At 43.0% G+C, this 22,147-nt stretch overlaps 1 protein-coding gene across 1 annotated transcript in view; it reads right to left on the bottom strand.

The window, feature by feature from the left end:
- Positions 1–4,716: 4,716 nt before the first annotated feature.
- Positions 4,717–22,147, bottom strand: part of ZDHHC5 (zDHHC palmitoyltransferase 5) — a 66,016-nt gene continuing 48,585 nt past the window's right edge. Inside the window, exons 5-12 of the mRNA XM_075347403.1 lie at positions 17,279–17,451; positions 16,046–16,148; positions 15,855–15,946; positions 11,143–11,275; positions 10,329–10,452; positions 8,852–8,931; positions 6,089–6,519; positions 4,717–5,496 (exon numbers count right to left, since the gene is read on the bottom strand). Coding sequence (XP_075203518.1) covers positions 5,358–5,496; positions 6,089–6,519; positions 8,852–8,931; positions 10,329–10,452; positions 11,143–11,275; positions 15,855–15,946; positions 16,046–16,148; positions 17,279–17,451 — 1,275 coding nt within the window. The 3' untranslated portion in view covers positions 4,717–5,357. The remainder of the gene's footprint in view (positions 5,497–6,088; positions 6,520–8,851; positions 8,932–10,328; positions 10,453–11,142; positions 11,276–15,854; positions 15,947–16,045; positions 16,149–17,278; positions 17,452–22,147) is intronic.

Raw genomic sequence — 22,147 nt, 5'->3', positions numbered from 1 at the left:
GAATCCCCAAGTCCTTCTCCTGTTCTGTAGTCCCGAGTTTACTTCCATTTAATGTATACGCAGCTATAGGATTACTCCGTCCTAGGTGCATTACTTTACATTTATCAACATTAAATCTCATTTGCCAAGTATCTGCCCATTCTGACATCTTATCCAGATCTTTTTGTAATATTGTACTATCAAGGTCAGTTTTTAATATCCTACATAGTTTGGTGTCATCAGCAAAGACTGACACTTTACTATCAATTAGCGAGGGAAATACGGCAATCCTTTTTATCTATTAGGTGGTGCTCAGGTAGGGTCCCAATCCTTTTATACAAATAAAAAAAAGACCCGGCACGCAAATCACGATGTTGCGTTGAACAAATCTATGTAATGGCGGCTCAACAGATGAGTGTAAAACGTAACGTTTCGGTCCACAGGACCTTTTTCAACCATACACTTGATTCTGGAGCCCGGGAGCAAAGAGGATGGACGCTGGTGATATGGCAATGTATTGCAGTGAGAAAGTGCGCCGCTTTACTTTACTATTAATGTCATCCACAAGGTCATTAATAAAGAGATTAAAAAGAATCGGTCCAAGCACAGATCCCTGCGGCACCCCACTGCTGACTATGGCCCATTTAGAGAATGTACCATTAATGACTACTCTTTGTTTCCTATCTTTTAGCCAATTCCTTACCCAGTTGCATATTGTGTCCCCTAGTCCTTGCTTCTGGAGCTTTAGTATAAGGCTATTATGTGGTACAGTATCAAATGCCTTTGCAAAGTCCAAATAAATCACATCCACTGCATTACCAATATCCAGGTTTGCACTTACCCCCTCATAGAACCCCAACAGGTTGGTTAGACCCGACTTATCTTTCATGAATCCATGCTGTCTGTCAGTTATTACGGTATATTATTTTCTGAAATATATTTTGCATGTCATCCCTTAAAGTGCCCTCAAAAACTTTGCAAACTACTGATGTCAGGCTTACTGGACGGTAGTTGCCTGGATCCACCTTCTTACCTTTCTTAAATATCGGTACCACATCAGCAATCCTCCAATCCTGAGGCACCAACCCTGTTACAAGCGAGTCTAAAAAAATGAGATACAGCGGTCTGTCAATTACGGAGCTCAATTCCCTCAATATTCGTGGATGAATGCCATCTGGCCCTGGGGATTTGTCAATGTTTCATTTACTCAGACGCAGGCGTACTTCTTGTGTTAAATTAATTATATCGTGAACTTGACCATGAAGATCCAGTCAGTCCTAAAATAAGTTGAAGATGTAGAGAGCTCATACATCACTCTGTTTGTGTAAAGATGTATGCTTATAGGCGCAAGTAGTGAGCCAGAGGGCAGTACCTTCTTCATCATACTATGGGGAAGGGGCTTACAATATGAAGAAAGGTGAAATATTAAAACACACACAAGGAAGTAACGTAACTTCATCCTACTAAGTATTTCACCTACAGCTTTTCTCCAATCATCAGAAAGTCCTTAAAGGGGAATTCTCAAGTTTGAAATTATCTATCTATTGAAAACTTCCCGATCACTAGGGGTCTGACTTCTCGTACCCTCACCGGTCCCAAGAACTGTGGCTTTGACGAGCCCTGTGTGAATCAGCTGGTCATCAATCATTTGCACTGCTACTCCATTGATTCTTAATGGGACCGCCGGAGATAACCGAGCGCTGTACTCGGCTGGTCTTTGGCACTCTCGTAAGAAGCTGCAATCTCCATGACCACCACTGTACTCAAAGCCCTGTTTCTGGGGTCATAGGGGGTCACATCAAACAGGAAATGATCTATGCCATACATAGGCAATAACTTCTAAACTGGAGAATTCCCCTTTGACATTCCCATACATTAATTAGACTAATATCGGAAGAGCCCACTGATATCCATGCATTCAGCAGACTGTATAATTTGTATTGGGGTTTCCACTTACGATGTCAGGGCGAATAAGGATCTAGCATATGAGATACCAACAAAGATGTGTATGGGATGGGAGAACAAGGGAAGATATGTGCCGAACAAATGACAGTTGTCTAGTATGTAAGTGGGCTTTACATTCTAGTTGTGGCAATTATTTAGTCATTGCTTTTTGCATATAATAATTAAATTGCTGAGGATGTATGTCTTCCCTCCTATGGTAAGTTGGAGTCTCTAGTGGGATGCCCATAGACGTCTATGGCTGTATAATGCCTCTTCGTATGCTGCAAATTTCACATGGTGCTTTTTTTTTTATTATAAGATTCAATCTCTCTTAGGCCTCTTTTACATGTCAGTATTTTGCATCAGTGTTTCATCAGTATTTGGATGCCAAAACCATGAGTGTCTCCAAAACGCAGAACAGGTGTCAGTGTTTCCATTATAGTTCTTCTCTATAAGTTCCACTCCTGGTTTTGGCATCCAGACACTCATGAAATACTGATGTGTGAAAGAGGCCTTACAACAGAATAATATGGCCAGTACTGTACCGTGGTGGGAACTCCATATGCCTGAGATCTAAAGCAGAACATTTCCAGCCTGCTCCATGTAACAAAACAGTTTGCTGAAAAACAGCAGACTAGAGGCAGGTGACTCCCAAAATTCTGCTTTACAAGCATGTCCAATTGGCTTGGTTTTAGGTGAGGTCATCTGTAATGCTGAAAATCAAGATGCCGCGGGTATGTCTTCTAGCCTTGGGGTGAAGCATGGAAACCCCTACTTATGTGATAGGCCTTCTAATCATGTGTGGGGTCCTGCAGCCTGTAGACCTGTCTTCACAATCCAATACAGATGTTAACATGCAGCAGATATAACAGGCCTAATGTCGCAGTGTATGAACTCTGCAATAAGCCTCACTCCCTTATAACAAGGCTGAAAGTCAGCGGGGACAGGTTTATATTTGCAGTAAGGTTTTAGGGATTTTATTTCCTCCATTCACAAATGCCAGAGTGTACTTCTTTAATCTTCATAAACATCTGTGACCACCCTCTAAAGAGCCTTCAGCCATGACTTGGATTAATTACCAATTCCACCAGAGATACTCATCTGAAGACACAAAGATGTGGTTTATCAGATGTCTGCTCTAAAAGGAGAAGAGCTCCCCCTCATAAACTAACCTTCCATGCTAGAACATCCTACAGTGGTCACAGATAGGAGGTCTGGTTCCAGAATAGAGAGTGGTTTCAGTCTATTAACTTCTTATCGGATGGCCTCAAATTCATATCTATAATTGACCGGTATTCTCTATACATCTACCTTTCTCTGTCTAAAAGCTACTACGCATTCTGTAGTTCTCTTCTCACTCTCACATGGTTTTGGCCGTTCAGATCATAAGGGTCCAAGGCTGAACTCGCACCTACACTCCAGCTACAGGAAAAACCAGTATGAGGGCATTCTCTTCAGACAGCCCCTTTATAAGGAGAGGTGACTGTGTGCCTGAAAGTCTAGGTTTATTTCTCCCTGAAGGAAGAAACTGGATAGTGGAACCTGATGACCACTGCAAAATCTAAATCCACAATAAGGGCACCATATTCTGATAGATCATTGTAATAAACAAATGTGCACAAAGAAATCCTAATTTTATGGTGCCACCAAAACACAGTATCTGGTCAAGTGGAATGTCTTCCTTCAGGGGGATAATGGGGGGAAATTTGAATTTTTTTTCCCAGTGAACATGCCACAAAGACTGCCAGCTGCATCTGCTAAAAGACAATAGAAGGATTTGAGCAAGCATGTGCTTGAGAGTCTAGAGAAGAATCAGGCCAGTTTCCCACAGACCGGACTCAGATGTGAGGACTTGGCCTGACCACTAGGTTCCCGACTCAAGTTGGTTGGTACGCGAGACCTTTTGATTGGACAGGGTCTTCTGATTTGACCAAGGTGTTTGTTTTACGGTTCTGTGAAAGCAGCCTAAGGCCTCATTCAGACGTCAATTATTTTCTCCTACAAGAAAATTGGTCCGACTATAATCAGTGGGTTTTTTTTTTTTAAGTCCAACAGACTTTGAGTTTTTACCATCAGCGTTTGGTCACAGTTTCATCAGCTTGTCGAGAAGTAAAAAAACAAAAAGTCTCTATATTTTCCTATGTACAGTAATTCTTAATGAGACCACTGGAGATAATCTTTGGCACTCTCGCAAGAATTAATGTAGCAGCAGTCTCCATGATCACCCCTGTATTCACAGCCCTGGTTCTCGGGATCATTGGGGGTCACATCAATAAGGACATTATGCCATAGATAGGATATAACTTTCAAACTGGAGAATTCCCCTTTGACGTTCCTATACACTAATTGTACTGATGTCGTAGCCCACTGATATCTATGTGTTCATAAGACTGTATAATATGTTTTGGGGTTAACATACGATGTCAGGGCAAATAAGATGGTATCAGAATGCTATCCGATTTTTTTCATCAAACCATAGCCTTGTATTACCGATTTTAATCCGACACCAGGCATGGCTCTGTGATTGTGTGCACCGGCCAGTCCACAGAAAAATCAGATGTGAACACCCCCATTCACTATAGGGTGCTATCCATGAAAGACACAAATTACACTCGTATGAAAAAAAAATGCAGGTCTGAATGAGCCCTAAAAATGGGAAAAAAGAAAGACTGAGGAAAGGGAGAAAATAAGCAAACATTCTGGATCAAAAATAAACTGACCAAAGGTAAAATGCAAGATTTTCTTTTCCAGATGAGGACAGTGGTATACTAAGTAATCATCTCACACCCATCATACGTCTGAACAATTTGGTCTTTGTTTTATTTATTTTTAAATGAAATCATAAAAATGAAGGCACCCTCCCTCATTTCTCCCTTGTGTGGAGGTGGAGGGGTATTTATTGCCTGCTCCCCAGCTGTAAAATAATATCATATATTCATCTGTATTTATAAACTTGTGCAGATCACGTTCCTTCTCAGATACAGGAAAATAAAAAAATATAAAATATTAAAAAAAGAAATGCACCCCAACTTCCACGCCTAAGAAAGAGAAGGACCTTTGACCTGAAAGCAAATCACCAGGTGTAACCGTAAGCATCACTCCAGAGAACACATGGCGGCAGCCGGCACTCTCTGGTGTCGGCAGAAGAGTCAAAATGGATACGGAGTAAGGAATAACTGTTTTATCATTAAAAGACAGGTGGAGCTCAGTAAAAATGCATCGGTGTCACACTGCCCATCTTCTGCCCCCTAAAAACTCAGAATAAAGTGAATTGGGACATTTTTTTTAAAAGTTTAAAAAGAAACAAGATCCCACAAGCGACTCCACGGAAATGAGGGGGGCACACACACATTGGGGTCCATTGGCCATTTTTGATTCTCACACTGATAACATGGTCATTTTGACCGTCTGTGTGTCTGGAAGTTCTCGCTTTCTCATACGGATATCTCATACGTTGTTCCACCCACGCCCGACACAGTCTTTACACCTCCTGGGCGAGAAGGGCTCACTGGAGGTGAGACGGTAGCTTGGCCGTTGCTGCGAGAGTGCACCGACTTCACAGGAGACTCGTCCCTACAGAGAAATACAAGACAGCAGTTTAGGAAAAGAATAAATAAAACATTCATAAATATATATGAAAAAAAACATCAATCAATGAATAATACTGAAAATAATCAAAAAGCTCCATCTATTTAGCAAATGGGGCATGGGCAACAAAGCAGACTTTCCTATAAAAAGCCATCTAATCGTAAGTGTCTTGTATAATGTAATACGCCCCATCTGACCTCATCTGCTGACCTGCTCCTAAACCTCAGATCTCTCCTACTAAAACATGCCAGCCACTCTCCTCCCACCTGTTCTCCTCACTGCTGGTGATATATCTCCCAATCCTGGACCCACACAGCTGATACCTGCCACTAAGTCTCCCTCCTATCACTCCCCACCTAACTAGGAACTACCACCATCTCTCCAACGTAAAACCTCTATCCATGACCACCACTCCTTTTCCATCTGCAATTAACTTCATGCCATTTACAATCTCTTTACCTCTCTGATTTTTATTATATCCCAACAAAAATATAAAAAACTCATAATGGACTTAACCTATGGCTTCCCAGACCTAAGAGAACATGAAGAACAGGGAAGGCATGAGTAGAACACTTACTTTAACGTCAACAATGGTAGCGCTGCGGCATCTGTATCTACCGGACGATGGTGAGTGATTCGTGGCTTGCCGTAACGGGGAGCAATTGGCGGAGGACAAGCTGGTCGAAGGCGTTCTCGAGCTGAGAGATACGGTGAAGAGTATCCAGCAGTTTCAGGCTCGGTCTCATCAGATGGGCTCAGTAGACTCTGGTAGGAAAGGCTGCCATTCTGTGTCTGATTTAGACTCTTGTATGAGGTGGATGTCGTTCCTTCTGAAGGAAGAGATGGAAGTGGTGCAGAAGTCCCTGTGGCTGAGCGCAGACTGGAGGACCGAGCTGGCGGTGCATGGCATGAGTCTGCCTCTAGACTGGGCTCTGAGCGAGAACTTGGAGGACGAGACAGATCTGAGTTTGGCATAGGAGAGTCCTGTAGACTGTCTACACGGGGAAGCTGAAACATAACAGGCAGAGATATATCAGGACAATAAGTGCATGCTGAACAGGACCTGTCTCTACTGAGCATTTAGGCTTTTGTATACTACTATATACATTTTGTAAAGGGACTCGCTGCTTTTGTTTTCTAACCAGACTATCATGCATTATTGGTGATTCCAAAGTAAAGGTAGGGAGAATTGGCTTAGCTAAAACTAGTAAGACAAAGCCATTAACAGTTGAGCGAGCAAGAGGCCCATTCTTAAGATGGGGGTAGATCCAGAAGTTACAGCTATCAGACATTTATGGCATGGCCTGACAAAGCCTTCACCAGAGACTCATCCATACAGACAAATATCTGAGATGGGAATGCCCCTTTTAACGGGTTCTCCAGGATTAGAAAAAACATGGCTGCTATGGCAATATCAAACCTGTCCATGGGTTGTGTCACGAATTGCAGCTCAGCTCCATGTAAATAAGGGCTCGTTCAGACATTGTTTTCCTCGTATAAGTCTTGTCTATGATTTTCACAGATAGCACTCGTACCTAATATAATCTACGGAGCTGTTCACATGTCTGTGTATTTTTTTCAGCCCAACTAGTCTAAACAAAAACATGGAGACATGTCAGATTTTAATCCGAGCTGTCCGTTATGAGAAGCTTGATAAACCTCAGGGATTTTTTTCCATCTGAGAAAATCTGATGAACTCTGAGCAAACTGATGACGGCCTGATCAAAACCTTTGATGAAACTCTAACCGTTTTCTTGTATATGAGAAAAGCCAGTGACAAGGGCTGAGCGGATCCGGACTCTAAATGTCCGGATCCGTGCGGTTTCAACGATATCTGGGTGCCGGACCGGCGCGGGACTCCGGGTGCACGATCCGGATTAGGCAATTAAAGTAAAAATTAACAAAAGAAGAAATAAGTGAGAGTCTCATACTTACCAAGACTCGGTGTCATGGCGGCACACTGCTTCCGGGTCGCGCATTCACTTCCTGTACTGTCCATCATATACAAACAGCTTTCCGTCTTCTCGTCTGTGATTGGTTGCAGGCTGACGCTCATCACGGCTCAGTAATGGGCTACACTCAGAGCTGGCAGTCTTCTCTATGGCTGCTCGCTCTGAGATGCAGCAGAGCTGGATGTGTCGTCGTGGGACCTCGTGTGGATTACGCTGGAGCTGCAGGGTGTGTTGTGGGTTAATAAAGTGATGAAGGAGGGCGCGTTTTGTATTTTATTCCAAATAAAGGATTTTTCTCTGTGTGTGTGCTTATTTACATTCATTTACAGGTCGTGATGCAGGTATCTCATAGACGCCTTTGCCATCACTACCCTAGGGCTTAGTAGCAGCTGTGCTCTGTTATTAACCCCTTATTACCCAGATTGGCACCCCATCATGTCAACGAGAAGGGCCGGTAATGCGCCAAGATTGTCACATCTAATAGATGCGGCAATATTGGACGGCTGCGGGCTGAGACTAATAGTCCCCAGCCGGCATTATCATGGCTGGGGATGAAAATTAGGGGGGATGGCACGTCTTTTTTTTTTTTTTTTTAATAATTTATTTACATAAAAAAAAAAAAGCCAAAGTCACGCTTGCGAGGGATACACTGCTTTCCCCGCCCATCGGCCGTCCTGCCGCCTGTGATTGTTTGCAGTCAGCTGACACACTGCCACTCAGGGTGGGGGTGCGTCCAACTTCAACCAATTACATGCGCCGTGGGCGGGCAAAGTAGTGATTATTGAATTGTCGGCTCCGGAAGGGAAAAGAGTGACCCGGAAGGAGTGTGCCGCCATGACACAGCCTCGGTGAGTATGCAGCACTCGATCCTACCCCCCCTATCCCCTGCACAAACGTTTTTAATCTCCGGATTCCAGTCCCCATTGACTTATATGGGGACTGGATTCCGGAGCAGATCGGACTCTTTTTAAAATCTGGCAGTGATCCGCCGTTCCCGGTTTTTGGGGAGTTCGATCAGCTCTACCAGTGACATCCGAATGAGCCCTAAATGGGACTTTGGTGCATTACCACATACATCCTGAAAACAGGAGTGGTGCTGTTTCTGAAAGACCATAGCGGTCATCTTTTGCTGATCCTGAATTATAACTTTAAGCCATCACCTGTTCTCCAGACCTTTGGCAACAGTAACCATATAAAAACACTACTGAACTGTATAAAAGCCATACACTTAAAAGACAGAGTCAGAGGTCTCCAGCCTGAAATGGCTGATTACAGGGTAGAATAGATTATACTCAATTCCACAGCAAATGTGAAACAGAAGGAAAGGACTCAAGAACTTGCGTTTATCCACAAAGAAAGAGGTCAAACATCTCCAAATGATTTCTCACCTTTGAAATGGGCGCAGGTCCACCACTTGCACTGCTGAAGCCCGGCCGAAATCTGTACATTGTAGGAGTAGGTGGGCTCTCTGTGTTCAAAAAGGAATTGTAGGGTTAAAAGTTATACACGTTGCAAAAATGAGCACCACAGACCCAAAACAAAACAATAAATGTAAAGAAGTCACAGCTCCATATGCAAGGGAACCTGGCAGAAAGTGTTCAATTTCCCTGCAGCACTGCCATGGGAGAAAGGAAGCATTACACAACTCCTATAGTAATTTACAGAGTACTTACACTTGATTTTTTTACTTGTCATCTAAGCATTGCAATATTATGAATTTTGTAACATAGTTTATTGCCTTATTTTGCCTCCTTTTCCCTTAAACACTATGCTGCAGTCCTGTATCAATGCCCAGTTCATGCTCCTTTAGAAGCTGCTTTCAACTGTTGCTGCCCAGATCCCTATACTTTAAGGCCCTGTGCGCACAGTGTTTTTTACTGCAGAAAAAGTGCAGTTTTTGTTCGTTCATAACCTTCCTGCAGTCCTTCCCCAGCAAAATCTATGAGAAATCCAAAATGCTGTGCGCACACTGCGTTTTTTTTCCCCTACAGGTTTTTCTGCAGAATTTCTGCAGCAAAAAGAAGTAGCATGTCACTTCTTTTCCGCAGGTACCTGCGGTTTTGCCATTAAATAATGGTTAAAAACCGCAGGGACCAACCTGCGGAAAAACCACTGCAAAACTGCAACAAGTCACGGTAAAACTGCATGCGGAGTTTGGGTGCGTTTTTTTGCCGCTGGTGCGGAATTCTGCCAGAGGGTGCGTATTTTACTTAAGAAACACATTTTCCCAGTGCACAGAGACCCTAAGAAGTATTTCCTAGCTGATTACTGCACTTCACTCATTTGGTGTAGCGTCTAATGAATCATGTCGCATATTTAAAGCATGACATTATAAGAATGCAATAGCTGAGATTTATACTGAATTAGCTGTAGTACCCAGCATTGCCTGGGTTAGTAACTGTCTCTCTGTCGGTCTCTTTCCTTGTCTCTGTGCCCGTCTGCCTGTCTCTGTGCCCGTCTGCCTGTCTCTGTGCCCGTCTGCCTGTCTCTGTGCCCGTCTGCCTGTCTCTGTGCCTCTCTATCAGTCTCCCCACCGACATCTTATTACCTCACACATAAGCTTCTTATACTAACAATTTATTTTGTTCCTATAGCAACCACTCACAGCTGCTATTAATAACCTGTAGCTCGCAGCTCCATTCACTTTAATGGAGGCAGGTATTTTGGAGTGTAACTAAAACGCGGGGTTACATTTTCCCGTCAAAACATAGTCTATGATGTTCCCTGAGTCACATGGGATGTCTGCAAAATGTGATAGTAAATGCGACGGTGCGGATTCCTTTAGCGGACATGCACATACATACACGCAGCTTTATGTATTAGATGTGGCATCATTACGTACTCAAATCATATTATGTAACTCACCATCTCGGTCCCCCAGGCTTAGCTGGCCTCGCAGCCCCGTGTAGCGACTCAAGTCAGGTTTTGGTGGTGGTGGAGGTTCAGCATCAGCCGACTGAGATTCTGTCAACTCAAGACTGCTCCGAGACTATGAAATGGTAATAACGGGAGGTATGTTAGAAACAGTCTTCTCAAAACGAGTGTCTCATAAGAAGCGGGTTACAGAATACTGGCTGTGTAGTGAAGACCACCGTCACAACCTCTAGCCACAATAGTCAGATGCTAATTAATCACTCTGGATATGCCAACCATGTTTATGAGGAGACAACCCTTATAAAGAGAATAATTTAGTAATTACTTGTTATGTCCATGACATAATGACATAGTGAGCACTGTCACCATATGCTATGATATTAAACTGGACATAGATCTTTCTATTGTGCTAATAACCTAAAACTTTCAGCATCAGTTCTCCAGGTATTGAAAAGGTTAACAAAGGATGCAGAGCCCATAGTTGGTAATGCATGCCATATAACAAATCCATGAAGCAGACCTATGGGATCATATAATGTGACAGGTGTGGCTTTTTAATATAAAGCTTCTGCATCCCCTAAATGTTGCATTATATGCAGTTGCTCTGGGGTTTCCACGGTAACTAACAGACTGGCAAGAATATTAATCCTGTCACTTCATCTCTCATGAATGTAGAGGTCACATGGCAGGATGCTCATCCTGAGCCCGTCAGGGAATGTTACCATGGCGACCCCAGAGCTGGCAGATATAAACAATGCTGCCCACGTTAGGTTACAAGATATATGATTACTTGGAAACACCATACCTGATAGTGTTGAAGAGGGCTCTGTATACCATTATCCAGTATTTTAAGGCCAATCTGACTCTCTGATACCTCTGGTCGTAAAAATGGCGGTGATATAGACAGAACTGACTGATTTTGACTCCGTTTTATGTATCTGAGAAACAGACAACATATTGGTATAGTATACACAGGCACAATGATAACATACCAACTAAATTTACCCTAATGATGGGGAAGGGGAAAGCTCTTGGGAGGTACAATGGTGAAATGGCTGTTAGAATAAATAGGGACACCGTACAAGTAGTGAACATGCCTGGCTACTCCTGACAAATCTAAGGGTACGTCAATGTTAAAATATATATATATATATATATATATATATATACACACACACAGTACAGACCAAAAGTTTGGACACCCCTTCTCATTCAAAGAGTTTTCTTTATTTTCACGGCTCTGAAAATTGTAGATTTACATTTGAAGGCATCAAAACTATGAATTAACACATGTGGAATGAAATACTTAACAAAAAAGTGTGAAACAACTTAAAATATGTCTTATATTCTAGGTTCTTCAAAGTAGCCACCTTTTGCTTTGATTACTGCTTTGCACACTCTTGGCATTCTCTTGATGAGCTTCAAGAGGCAGTCACCGAAAATGGTTCTCACTTCCCAGGTCTGCCCTGTCAGGTTTAATAAGTGGGATTTCTTGCTTTATAAATGGGGTTGGGACCATCAGTTGTCTTGTGCAGAAGTCTGATGGATACACAGCTGATCGTCCTACTGAATAGACTTGTTAGTTGCTTTTTTCTTGCCATAATACAAATTCTAAGTAAAGAAAAATGAGTGGCCATCATTACTTTAAGAAATGAAGGTCAGTCAGTCCGAAAAATTGTGAAAACTTTGAAAGTGTCCCCAAGTGCAGTAGCAAAAACCATCAAACGCTACAAAGAAACTGGCTCACATGAGGACCGCTCCAGGAAAGGAGGACCAAGAGTCACCTCTGCTGCGGGGGATAAGTTTATCCGAGTCACCAGCCTCAGAAATCGCAGGTTAACAGCAGCTCAGATTAGAGACCAGGTCAATGCCACACAAAGTTCTAGCAGCAGACACATCTCTAGAACAACTGTTAAGAGGAGACTTTGTGCAGCAGGCCTTCATGGTAAAATACAGTTAGGTCCAGAAATATTTGGACAGTGACACAATTTTCGCGAGTTGGGCTCTGCATGCCACCACATTGGATTTGAAATGAAACCTCTACAACAGAATTCAAGTGCAGATTGTAACGTTTAATTTGAAGGTTTGAACAAAACTATCTGATAGAAATTGTAGGAATTGTACACATTTCTTTACAAACACTCCACATTTCAGGAGGTCAAAAGTAATTGGACAAATAAACCAAACCCAAACAAAAGATTTTTATTTTCAATATTTTGTTACGAATCCTTTGGAGGCAATCACTGCCTTAGGTCTGGAACCCATGGACATCACCAAACGCTGGGTTTCCTCCTTCTTAATGCTTTGCCAGGCCTTTACAGCCGCAGCCTTCAGGTCTTGCTTGTTTGTGGGTCTTACGTCTGGATTTGAGCAAGTGAAATGCATGCTCAATTGGGTTAAGATCTGGTGATTGACTTGGCCATTGCAGAATGTTCCACTTTTTTGCACTCATGAACTCCTGGGTAGCTTTGGCTGTATGCTTGGGGTCATTGTCCATCTGTACTATGAAGCGCCGTCCGATCAACTTTGCGGCATTTGGCTGAATCTGGGCTGAAAGTATATCCCGGTACACTTCAGAATTCATCCGGCTACTCTTGTCTGCTGTTATGTCATCAATAAACACAAGTGACCCAGTGCCATTGAAAGCCATGCATGACCATGCCATCACGTTGCCTCCACCATGTTTTACAGAGGATGTGGTGTGCCTTGGATCATGTGCCGTTCCCTTTTTTCTCCAAACTTTTTTCTTCCCATCATTCTGGTACAGGTTGATCTTTGTCTCATCTGTCCATAGAATACTTTTCCAGAACTGAGCTGGCTTCATGAGGTGTTTTCAGCAAATTTAACTCTGGCCTGTCTATTTTTGGAATTGATGAATGGTTTGCATCTAGATGTGAACCCTTTGTATTTACTTTCATGGAGTCTTCTCTTTACTGTTGACTTAGAGACAGATACACCTACTTCACTGAGAGTGTTCTGGACTTCAGTTGATGTTGTGAACGGGTTCTTCTTCACCAAAAAGTATGCGGCGATCATCCACCACTGTTGTCATCCGTGGACGCCCAGGCCTTTTTGAGTTCCCAAGCTCACCAGTCAATTCCTGTTTTCTCAGAATGTACCCGACTGTTGATTTTGCTACTCCAAGCATGTCTGCTATCTCTCTGATGGATTTTTTCTTTTTTTTTCAGCCTCAGGATGTTCTGCTTCACCTCAATTGAGAGTTCCTTAGACCGCATGTTGTCTGGTCACAGCAACAGGTTCCAAATGCAAAACCACACACCTGTAATCAACCCCAGACCTTTTAACTATTTCATTGATTACAGGTTAACGAGGGAGACGCTTTCAGAGTTAATTGCAGCCCTTAGAGTCCCTTGTCCAATTACTTTTGGTCCCTTGAAAAAGAGGAGGCTATGCATTACAGAGCTATGATTCCTAAACCCTTTCTCCGATTTGGATGTGAAAACTCTCATATTGCAGCTGGGAGTGTGCACTTTCAGCCCATCTATATATATAATTGCCTTATTCTGTCTGTCTGTCTTGCTCCAAAATTGTGTCCTTACGGTGACACAAAGCTGATTGGCCGCTGGGCTCGCCATGGCCCCGCCCCCCCACACGGATTGGCCTCTCGCCCCGGCTCTCTGCAGGCCCCGCCCCCCTCACGCAATGCACGCTCGCTCTGGCCCAACTGACACGGAGCTCCGACTCCCAGGTGAGTACACACACATCAGATCACACTCACTCTCACACACACCTCACACATCACATCCACACACACACACACAACATCCTGGGATATCGCTTGCTTCTACACCGGCTCCGTCACGATCCCAGCAGCGCCAGACATAACCTTGCGATGCTGGGATCTTGACGGAGGCCGTGAACGCTGGTAACCATTATACACATCGGGTAACTAAGGTCCCTTGGTCACCCGATGTGTATCATAGTTACCAGTGTACACCGGCTCACACTCACTCTCACACACACCTCACACACACCTCACACATACATCACATCGCATCCACACACTCACAGCATCCGGCGATATCGCTTGCTTCTCGGCCTCAGACCTTTTAACTACTTCATTGATTACAGGTTAACGAGGGAGACGCCTTCAGAGTTAATTGCAGCCCTTAGAGTCCCTTGTCCAATTACTTTTGGTCCCTTTAAAAAGAGGAGGCTATGCATTACAGAGCTATGATTCCTAAACCCTTTCTCCGATTTGGATGTGAAAACTCTCATATTGCAGCTGGGAGTGTGCACTTTCAGCCCATATTATATATATAATTGTATTTCTGAACATGTTTTTGTAAACAGCTAAAATAACAAAACTTGTGTCACTGTCCAAATATTTCTGGACCTAACTGTAGCTGCTAGGAAACCACTGCTAAGGACAGGCAACAAGCAGAAGAGACTTGCTCGGGCTAAAGAACAAAAGGAATGGACATTAGACCAGTGGAAGTCTGTGCTTTGGTCTGATGATTCCAAATTTGAGATCTTTGGATCCAACCACCATGTCTTTGTGCAACGCAGAAAAGGTGAATGGATGGACTCTACATGCCTGGCTCCCACCGTGAAGCATGGAGGAGGAGGTGTGATGGTGTGGGGGTGCTTTGCTGGTGACACTGTTGAGGATTTATTCAAAATTAAAAGGCATACTGAACCAGCATGGCTTCCACAGCATCTTGCAGCGGCATGCGATTCCATCCGGTTTGCGGTTAGTTGGACTATCATTTATTATTAAACAGGACAATGAACCCAAACACACCTCCAGGCTGTGTAAGGGCTATTTGACTAAGAAGGAGAGTGATGGGGTGCTACGCCAAATGACCTGGCCTCCACAGTCACCAGACCTGAACCCAATCGAAATGGTTTGGGGGTGAGCTGGACCGCAGAGTGAAGGCAAAAGGGCCAACAAGTGCTAAGCATCTCTGGGAACTCCTTCAAGACTGTTGGAAGACCATTTCCGGTGACTACCTCTTGAAGCTCATTAAGAGAATGCCAAGAGTGTGCAAAGTAGTAATCAAAGCAAAAAGTGGCTATGTTAAAGAACCTAGAATATAAGACATGTTTTCAGTCATTTCACACTTTAAGTATTTCATTCCACATGTGTTAATTCATAGTTTTGATGCCTTCAATGTGAATCTACAATTTTCAGAGTCATGAAAATAAAGAAAACTCTTTGAATGAGAAGGTGTGTCCAAACTTTTGGTATGTACTGTACACACACACACACACTTCTTATACTGCATACACAAATGCTTTGTCAGTGCTCTGTATAAAGCATTTGGGGAAGGCAGAAACATTAATAAACTGTCTCAGCCTTTTCTATAGGGAGCTTGGCTGTGTTTGACAGCCAGCTTCCCACTCTACTAAGAAATGTATGCAATAACATTTTAGATAGTCACTGCAGAGTATAAGTCAGACGCCACAGACAATCATAATCTATTGGCAATCTAAAAGTACTGTAGTTAGTTATTGTAGTGTTCCCGCTCTAAAGTGACAGAAACCAGGACCTACCTTGGTGGTGGAGAGCTACAAAGTACATGGCTCACATTTCGACAACATCCGTTACTAAAAGGATTAACTCCTCCTCTGAACTTTCCTGTGACCTTTAGGATATTAGGAAAAAAATCAAGTATCCAATGGTGAATAAAACAAACTGAATCTAAAGCAAAGTATACATTAGTACATTATACAAGAGTTCTTACCTGCTCGTTTGTAGTACGACCTCGGGAAACCAGAACAATGTGAAATCCAGTGAGACCAGCCACGGGAAAGAAAAATAGGCCAGCAACGCACATGACTGAAATACTGAGACAGAGTTAAGAGAAAATGACGAGCCACATTGTTGGAAATAAACCAAGGACAGTAGGAATACAATAGGTATAGTTGGTTTAAGCCAGGCTTAGTAGAGAGTAGAGTAAAGGCCCCGTCACACTAAGCAACATCGCTAGCAACATCGCTGCTAACGAACAACTTTTGTGACGTTGCTAGCGATGTTGCTGTGTGTGACATCCAGCAACAACCTGGCCCCTGCTGTGAGGTCGTTGGTTGTTGCTGAATGTCCTGGGCCATTTTTTAGTTGTTGCTGTCCTGCTGTGAAGCACAGATCGCTGTGTGTGACAGTGAGGCAGCAACAACTAAATGTGCAGGCAGCAGGAGCCGGCTTCTGCGGAGGCTGGTAACCAATGTAAACATCGGGTAACCAAGAAGCCCTGTCCTTGGTTACCCGATATTTACCTTTGTTACCAGCCTCCGCCGCTCTCACTGCCTGTGCTGCCGGCTCCTGCTCTGTGCACATGTAGCTAGCTGCAGGACACATCGGGTTAATTAACCTGATGTGTGCTGTAAGTAGGAGAGCAGGGAGCCAGCGCTAAGCATTGTGCGCTGCTCCCTGCTCTGTGCACATGTAGCTGCAGCACACATCGGGTAATTAACCCGATGTGTGCTGTACTAGGAGAGCAGGGAGCCAGCGCTCAGTGTGCGCTGCTCCCTGCTCTGTGCACATTTAGCTGCAGCACACATCAGGTAATTAACCCGATGTGTGCTGTAGCTAGGAGAGCAAGGAGCTGGGGGCTGGTCACTGGTTGCTGGTGAGCTCACCAGCAACTCGTGTAGCCACGCTCCAGCGATCCCTGCCAGGTCAGGTTGCTGGTGGGATCGCTGGAGCGTCGCAGTGTGACATCTCACCAGCAACCTCCTAGCAACTTACCAGCGATCCCTATCGTTGTTGGGATCGCTGGTAAGTTGCTTAGTGTGACGGTACCTTAATACACAAGGTACAAACGGGATTAGAGAAAATTACAAATTACAATAGGGTTTGGAGAAATAAATGCAGGTCGGGAGTCACAAGGACACAGATGAGAACTACAGAGTCATGTGTAATAGTCTATCTAGAAGATCTAACCCAACCACTAAAGACATAACAGCTAGAAGGATACGTGACAGCTGCTGGGATGTCTCGGAGCTGGTCTGGATGTCCTAATGTGTAGAAAAGGCCACAGATGAAGACGCTCATTATGTGCAATGTCAGAGACACCAGGAAAAGGAAGAAGTAACGGTAGTTTCGACGTCCAATACAGTTGTTCACCCATGGACAATGGTGATCAAACTCCTGTAAGGAGAAAGTAGACAGATCAGTGGTGGTCAACAGTCCAAATCAGTAGGGCACATAAAAGTCATACAAGGAAGTCTCCCTCATAGGAACCAGGGAGCCACTGACAAGAAGTGGTTCTCAATCTGTTGACATTAGCTGCTAGGAGTTTAACCCCCCCCCTATACACATTAGTCGAATTTGGGCTGAACCCACTGATATCGATGAGTTTGACTATGTAATGTGTATAGGGGCCCGGACGAGTTATCGATTTGGATTGTCCAATTTTGAAGTGCCAATCCTTTTTATCTCCTAAAGAGAAGTCACCTCCAAATATTTCTGGTATCTGCTCTCTCATAGAGAACACAGGAGCACTTAGCCAAATAACAGCTCCTGTGTATTGGAGAAACCTGCCAAGATGGCTGCCGACAGAGCCAAAGCCTTCCTAGCTCATCACTGTGGTGACTCTCACATTAGAAGGTTGTATGGGTGTTATGTGAATATAGCCTGCATATTACTAAGGTGCATTTACACTGTAAGATAACCATGAACAGGTGTTGTTAAAAACACTCGTTTCACAAATATCTTGCTATATAAACCAGCTGCAGAGATGATCTTTTGTGCAGCATAGAAGATCATCATTCTCGTGGTGAAGGAGAAGAGGGGAAATGCAGCACATCCATCCGGTACGTATATTAAACACATCTCATTTATTGTTTCAATCCATTAAAATGAACAATGTCCAGCAGAAATAAAAACTGTTGCTTTTCTGGTAAAAATGCCTTTAATCATCGTGTACAATGAAACAAAATGAAAATTCCTATATGCAATCACTAACCGACCACAGGAATCCACCAATACAATTTGAGAACAAATTGTGAAATCAGAAATAAATGATAGAAAAAAAGATAATATGCTATATGACATCAATTCAATATAAATCGTATTATTCACGGAATCATTATGTTTAGTTATAATATATAATCGAACAGATCGTCATTAAAGGGAACCTGTCGGATGCAATACGCACCCAGGACCACAAGTAGTTCTGAGTGCATATTGCTAATCCCTGCATACACTAGCATAGATAAAGGGATCTATAGAAAAAGGATTTCTAAAGATCTTTTATCGTATGCTAATGAGGCCAGCGACTAGTCGCAAGGGCATTGGTTCCCTTGGCTAGTCGGCCCCCTTAGCATGTTAGTACGTCCCTCTGGGCATGCAAACATGCTAAGAGGGCAGAATGAGAGCAGGAACTAACGCCCTTGCGAGTAGTCCTCGCGCTCATTAGCATATCATAAAGGATCTTTAGAAATACTTTTTCTAAAGATCTCTTTATCTATGCTAGTGTATACAGGGATGGTTAGGCAGGGATTAGTAATATGCACCCGGAACTGCTCGTAGCTCTGGGTGCATATTGCACCTAACAGATTCCTTTAAAATTCATACCCGAAGGTTATTTGGTATTCAAAGTTAGAATTCAAAAAGCCTTGTGTGTGATTAAATGCGTTCACCAATTGCCTCCTCTTTTACAGAGTGTAACTCTCTCAATATCATAAAAGCTTAAATGTGAGGTATCTCCCCATGTACATTCACAAAATGTTTGCTGCAATTTCCTTTCTGTACAGGGAAGTATGTACCTTGCCTACAACAGGATCTCCTTCCAACAAAATATCTAAGGCCCTGTGCGCACTAGAAAAGGATTTTTCTCAAAAAATGTCTTGAGCGTCTAAAAGATTAGCGCACTTGCGTTCAAAAAACGCCCCAATAACGCATCGTGCATTTTTGATGCGTTTTATCCGCAGGTTGGTCCCTGCGGTTTTTTTTACCATTATTTATGGCAAAAAGCGCAGCTACTTGCAGAAAAGTAGTGACATGCTCATTCATTTTCTCAAGAAATTCTGCAGAAAAAATGTTTTTGAGAAAAAAAACGCAGTGTGCGCACAGCTATTTTTTTTTTCCATAGGTTTTGCTGGGGAATTTCTGCAGAAAGGTTACAACGATTTTCTTAAGAAATTTCTGCAGCAAAAACGCAAAAAAACGATGGTAAAAACGCAGTGTGCGCCCAGGGCCTAAAAAGGGAACCTTGTTACTGGGAACATTGTGGGTAAATCGCAAATTGTCATTATTGTTGTGCAAATAGGCTACAAATTATGCAACATCTCATGTATTATCCGAGCAGACGATCAACAGGTCGTCCACGTATCGTCCATACAAATATATATTTTAAAAAAACCTATACAGGCTTGTACAGGAGTTTGATGATGAATGCACAACATAATTATCTGACCTCAAAGGGTTGTGTTACTAATTGGGAAAGCTTTCCAGCCAGGAATTATAAATATGGTGGAGCCATAACACGGTCAAGAAATATATAGACAGAAATGATACCCAGGAGTTACACATCCAAAAAGTTCCAACATATATTTTCTCTGATGACTTTTTAACACAATGGAATGCTATCTTCTTCTCTATTACTGAAGGGGCCTAGCAGGATTTCACACCCTTTGGACACAGTTTCATTATTTTATATTATTATTTTTATTATAACAGTTTTTTTGTTCTTGACTGTAGGTGTAAACAAGACTCTTGCTACCAAGATCCATGGCACCCTGCACGTTGTTTGCTTTGGTTTGCCTGTGTAAACAGACATTCAAAAGACCACTAGTCAGTAAAAATCAGGGATCTCTCCATGTAAACACACCTTTAAAAGCCAACATGGGCATGTCTTCACAACCTGTGTTTAGAAGGACATTTTGTTGCAAATCAAACCCCTGAATATTTTGGAAGGATCTTTGTACATTTACATATTAGAGAAAGCCTTTGTCTCCAGAGGAATGAAGTGTCTCCAGAGGAATGAAGTGTCTCCAGAGGAATGAAGTGTCTCCAGAGGAATGAAGTGTCTCCAGAGGAATGAAGTGTCTCCAGGAACAAAGCTGGTCTCCAGTGTCACCTGGCTGTGATTGCTGGACAATGCCATGGCCTTGTATGTTAATGACTGTTCCAAAGGAGCTGTGTTAAGACCCTCTGAATGACCCCTGAATCTCTAATCCAATTTGAAAGATGTGAATATCAGTAGCCATGTGTATGTTCCTGGAAACCTCCTGGAAGACAGTGGCCTGACTGGATGCTACTAATGTATGGAGGTGTTAAAGGGATGGGAATAATATGTACATTATATAAAAGCACACAGTGCTAATTAGGCACTTCCCATCTTCCACTATACTGGCGTATAACATTTTAACTTTCCTCGTACCCTTCTCCATTAAGGTCCATTTACAGAGCATGATTATCTTAAATAGATACTTTTTTTTGCCATAATCGAACAGTCTACATAGGCTGCAGAATGCTTGTTCGTTGGGTGAAATGATCTTAGAGGCAGCCCAAAAGGTCATGAATCCTATCAGCCAGGCAGCCTATCGCCCTATGTAAACAAAACTTGTGCTAGAACAATGGCAGCCTACAGTTAGGTCCAGAAATATTTGGACAGTGACACAATTTTGGCGAGTTGGGCTCTGCATGCCACCACATTGGATTTGAAATGAAACCTCTACAACAGAATTCAAGTGCAGATTGTAACGTTTAATTTGAAGGTTTGAACAAAAATATCTGATAGAAATTGTAGGAATTGTACACATTTCTTTACAAACACTCCACATTTTAGGAGGTCAAAAGTAATTGGACAAATAAACCAAACCCAAACAAAATATTTTTATTTTCAATATTTTGTTGCGAATCCTTTGGAGGCAATCACTGCCTTAAGTCTGGAAGCCATGGACATCACCAAACGCTGGTATTCCTCCTTCTTAATGCTTTGCCAGGCCTTTACAGCCGCAGCCTTCAGGTCTTGCTTGTTTGTGGGTCTTTCCGTCTTAAGTCTGGATTTGAGCAAGTGAAATGCATGCTCAATTGGGTTAAGATCTGGTGATTGACTTGGCCATTGCAGAATGTTCCACTTTTTTGCACTCATGAACTCCTGGGTAGCTTTGGCTGTATGCTTGGGGTCATTGTCCATCTGTACTATGAAGCGCCGTCCAATCAACTTTGCGGCATTTGGCTGAATCTGGGCTGAAAGTATATCCCGGTACACTTCAGAATTCATCCGGCTACTCTTGTCTGCTGTTATGTCATCAATAAACACAAGTGACCCAGTGCCATTGAAAGCCATGCATGCCCATGCCATCACGTTGCCTCCACCATGTTTTACAGAGGATGTGGTGTGCCTTGGATCATGTGCCGTTCCCTTTCTTCTCCAAACTTTTTTCTTCCCATCATTCTGGTACAGGTTGATCTTTGTCTCATCTGTCCATAGAATACTTTTCCAGAACTGAGCTGGCTTCATGAGGTGTTTTTCAGCAAATTTAACTCTAGCCTGTCTATTTTTGGAATTGATGAATGGTTTGCATCTAGATGTGAACCCTTTGTATTTACTTTCATGGAGTCTTCTCTTTACTGTTGACTTAGAGACAGATACACCTACTTCACTGAGAGTGTTCTGGACTTCAGTTGATGTTGTGAACGGGTTCTTCTTCACCAAAGAAAGTATGCGGCGATCATCCACCACTGTTGTCATCCGTGGACGCCCAGGCCTTTTTGAGTTCCCAAGCTCACCAGTCAATTCCTTTTTTCTCAGAATGTACCCAACTGTTGATTTTGCTACTCCAAGCATGTCTGCTATCTCTCTGATGGATTTTTTCTTTTTTTTCAGCCTCAGGGT

Source organism: Anomaloglossus baeobatrachus, chromosome 5 (assembly GCF_048569485.1).
Source record: "Anomaloglossus baeobatrachus isolate aAnoBae1 chromosome 5, aAnoBae1.hap1, whole genome shotgun sequence".
NCBI classification, from domain to species: Eukaryota; Metazoa; Chordata; class Amphibia; order Anura; family Aromobatidae; genus Anomaloglossus; species Anomaloglossus baeobatrachus.
This window is presented reverse-complemented; position numbering and strand designations above follow the sequence as displayed.